Source organism: Pollachius pollachius (genome assembly GCF_949987615.1).
Source record: "Pollachius pollachius genome assembly, chromosome: 12".
In the NCBI taxonomy this organism is placed as follows: Eukaryota; Metazoa; Chordata; class Actinopteri; order Gadiformes; family Gadidae; genus Pollachius; species Pollachius pollachius.
The window spans coordinates 17,308,684-17,311,183 of record NC_136945.1 but is presented as its reverse complement, the minus strand read 5'-3'; the positions used below and the strand labels follow the sequence as shown (position 1 = coordinate 17,311,183).

The window sequence follows — 2,500 nt, the reverse complement described above, 5'->3', positions numbered from 1 at the left end:
ACAGTAGCTGACAGGGAGACCCGACCTGTATCACTAAGGACCAGCCACGGGTCAGGGCATCTTGCTCAAGGGTTTTCCTTCTGCCAGACGTTTGGGTGTTGAACCCCCAACCTCGGTTCAAATGGGAGTCACCCACCCTAAAGCACTAGAATATTCTGCACACAATTTTTGATAATAAAATAAAGCCAAAATAATATTCACATGTGATTTTGTGAACGGCCTGAAAAAGCAATATCGGCTAGATGATATTAATATATATATATATATATATAATTATTCATAAGAAATTGTTTTGGGCATTTTTTAAGTGAAAGAATGAATAATTGAAACGTAATAATAATGTGAAGAAGAAGACGAAGAAGAAGAAGAAGAAGAAGAAGAAGAAGAAGAAGAAGAAGAAGAAGGAGAAGAAGAAGAAGAAGAAGAAGAAGAAGAAGAAGCAGAAGAAGAAGAAGAAGAAGAAGAAGAAGAAGAAGAAGAAGAAGAAGCAGACGCAGACGCAGAAGCAGCAGAAGAAGAAGAAGAAGAAGAAGAAGAAGAAGAAGAAGAAGAAGAAGAAGAAGAAGAAGAAGAAGAAGAAGATAAAGAAGAAGAAGAAGAAGAAGAAGAATAAGAAGAAGAAGAAGAAGAAGAAGAAGAAGAAGAAGAAGAAGAAGAAGAAGAAGAAGAAGAAGAAGAAGAAGCAGAAGAAGAAGAAGGAGAAGAAGAAGAAGAAGCAGAAGAAGAAGAAGAAGAAGAAGAAGAAGAATAAGCAGCAGCAGCAGCAGCAGCAGAGGAGCGTGGTGTGACGGGGGGTTGGAGGACTCACAGGGGATGGTGCGTAGGTACAGGTTGTCCCGGATGATCTGCTGCAACTTGTGGTCCACAGACCCCTTCTGGAACTGCAGGCTGAGGTAGTGACGCAGGTCCGTGTTCAGTACCTTACCTGGAGATACACACACACACACACACACACACACACACACACATACACACACAGGGTCAGCATACACACAGCAACCAATGAGCTTTTTATTTATATGCAAAAAAACTTTCCCTTATACTCATGTTAGAATGATATTATCTTATGACCATGTTATAGTACGAGTTGGAGTGGCTTATCAAGTCAGCAGTATTGTCTCTAAAGATGTCCCACCGCTACGGAGTGGGGATTCGAACTGGCAACCACACGATTAGGCGACGAACAGCCGGCAATAGTATAAGTTGTGAAAGCATTTGGAGTGGATTTCCTTGGGTTGGATTGGCTTGTACGGGTGCGTGAGTGTGAAAGTACGGCCTGGTAATCACAGATTCTAATAACACCATATGTTCACGATTATGTTCGTTTATTTCGCACAATCAATATGTTGGCTATTTGTTTTCCAGATCAGAGAGGAACATTTCAGAAACAAATCTTAAAATCAGCACAAATAAATGAAACAACGAAAAAATTGTTCAGCAGTATGTTTATCTGCAAATCCAATTTTTTACCTGCATAAAGAAAACGGTAAGATAGAATACTTTATTGATACTATATTGGTTTTCAGTGGACGACAGAAAGGAAAGTGAAACTTAGAGAAATGTTTAAGATCCAGGTCGCTATACTCCTTATCGAAGAGCGATGCAAATGATGGACAAATACAGGTACATGCAAAGGTGATATTCTTGGTCTGCAAACACACACATTGTGGGAAATAAGAGCTTGTATTCACTGAACCGAAATAAGTTATTGTGACTTTGCTGATATTTTGGTCTGTAGTGTGGAGTTCTCTATTGCATATGCTTTTTACTGTCTGTGTTTTCCCCCTCATATGTCCCATAGCATTAAAATAACAAGGCAAGAAAACTCTTTCAAACGATAAAACTTCTTCAGCCGACTTTTCTTGCAGCCCCAGCAAACCGCAGCAGGATATAAAAATATAAATAAAGATGAAGATAAAGGGAAAAGTTGTCCCCTTTGCTCTCAAAGTTTGCGTCAAGTTTTTCGGAGCGGGGAAATGGTTTGTGAGTCGTCGTATGGCGACGCCGGGGAAGAGCTCTCTCCTTTTAAAGAACACGATAAGTCAAAGAGATGCCGCGCTTCTGCCCTCGGCTCCGAGTGCGCACAGAAGAGAGGCGGAGAGGGCGATCAAAAAGCTTCACATTGCAGTGGCCTCCATCGTTCTCTCTCTCTCTCGCCCCCTCCCCTCTCAATCGCACCTCATGACGCTTCGCCTTTTCACAATCCCTCTCACATTGTATCTCACAATCTCGCCCTCTTTGTTCCAACGTGCCTTATGTACTCTCACTCCTCACTCTACTGTTCAATCCATCACCCTCTCTCTCCTGCTGTCTCTATACCTCTCTCTTTCGTCCTCTCTCCCCCATCATATGCTCTCACCCACTCTCTCTGTTGATCCTCGCTCTCTCACACTCTCACCCCCTTCATGCTCACCGCCCTCATATACTCTCTTGTATCTCTTTCAAATACCCTCTAGCCCCTCTCCCCCACTGTTTCATGTACACTCACCCATACACTCCC

At 42.3% G+C, this 2,500-nt stretch overlaps 2 protein-coding genes across 2 annotated transcripts in view; one reads left to right on the top strand and one right to left on the bottom strand.

Annotated features, from left to right (window-relative positions):
* The window catches only part of LOC307083652 (uncharacterized protein), a gene marked incomplete at both ends in the record, with an annotated part of 888 nt that extends 226 nt beyond the window's left edge, over positions 1 to 662 (top strand). The window contains 2 exons of the mRNA XM_079747602.1: positions 348 to 461; positions 531 to 662. Coding sequence (XP_079603728.1) covers positions 348 to 461; positions 531 to 662 — 246 coding nt within the window. The remainder of the gene's footprint in view (positions 1 to 347; positions 462 to 530) is intronic.
* magi3b (membrane associated guanylate kinase, WW and PDZ domain containing 3b) overlaps positions 1 to 2,500 on the bottom strand; it is a 139,659-nt gene that overhangs the window by 56,344 nt on the left and 80,815 nt on the right. The window contains 1 exon segment of the mRNA XM_079748271.1: positions 809 to 925. Coding sequence (XP_079604397.1) covers positions 809 to 925 — 117 coding nt within the window.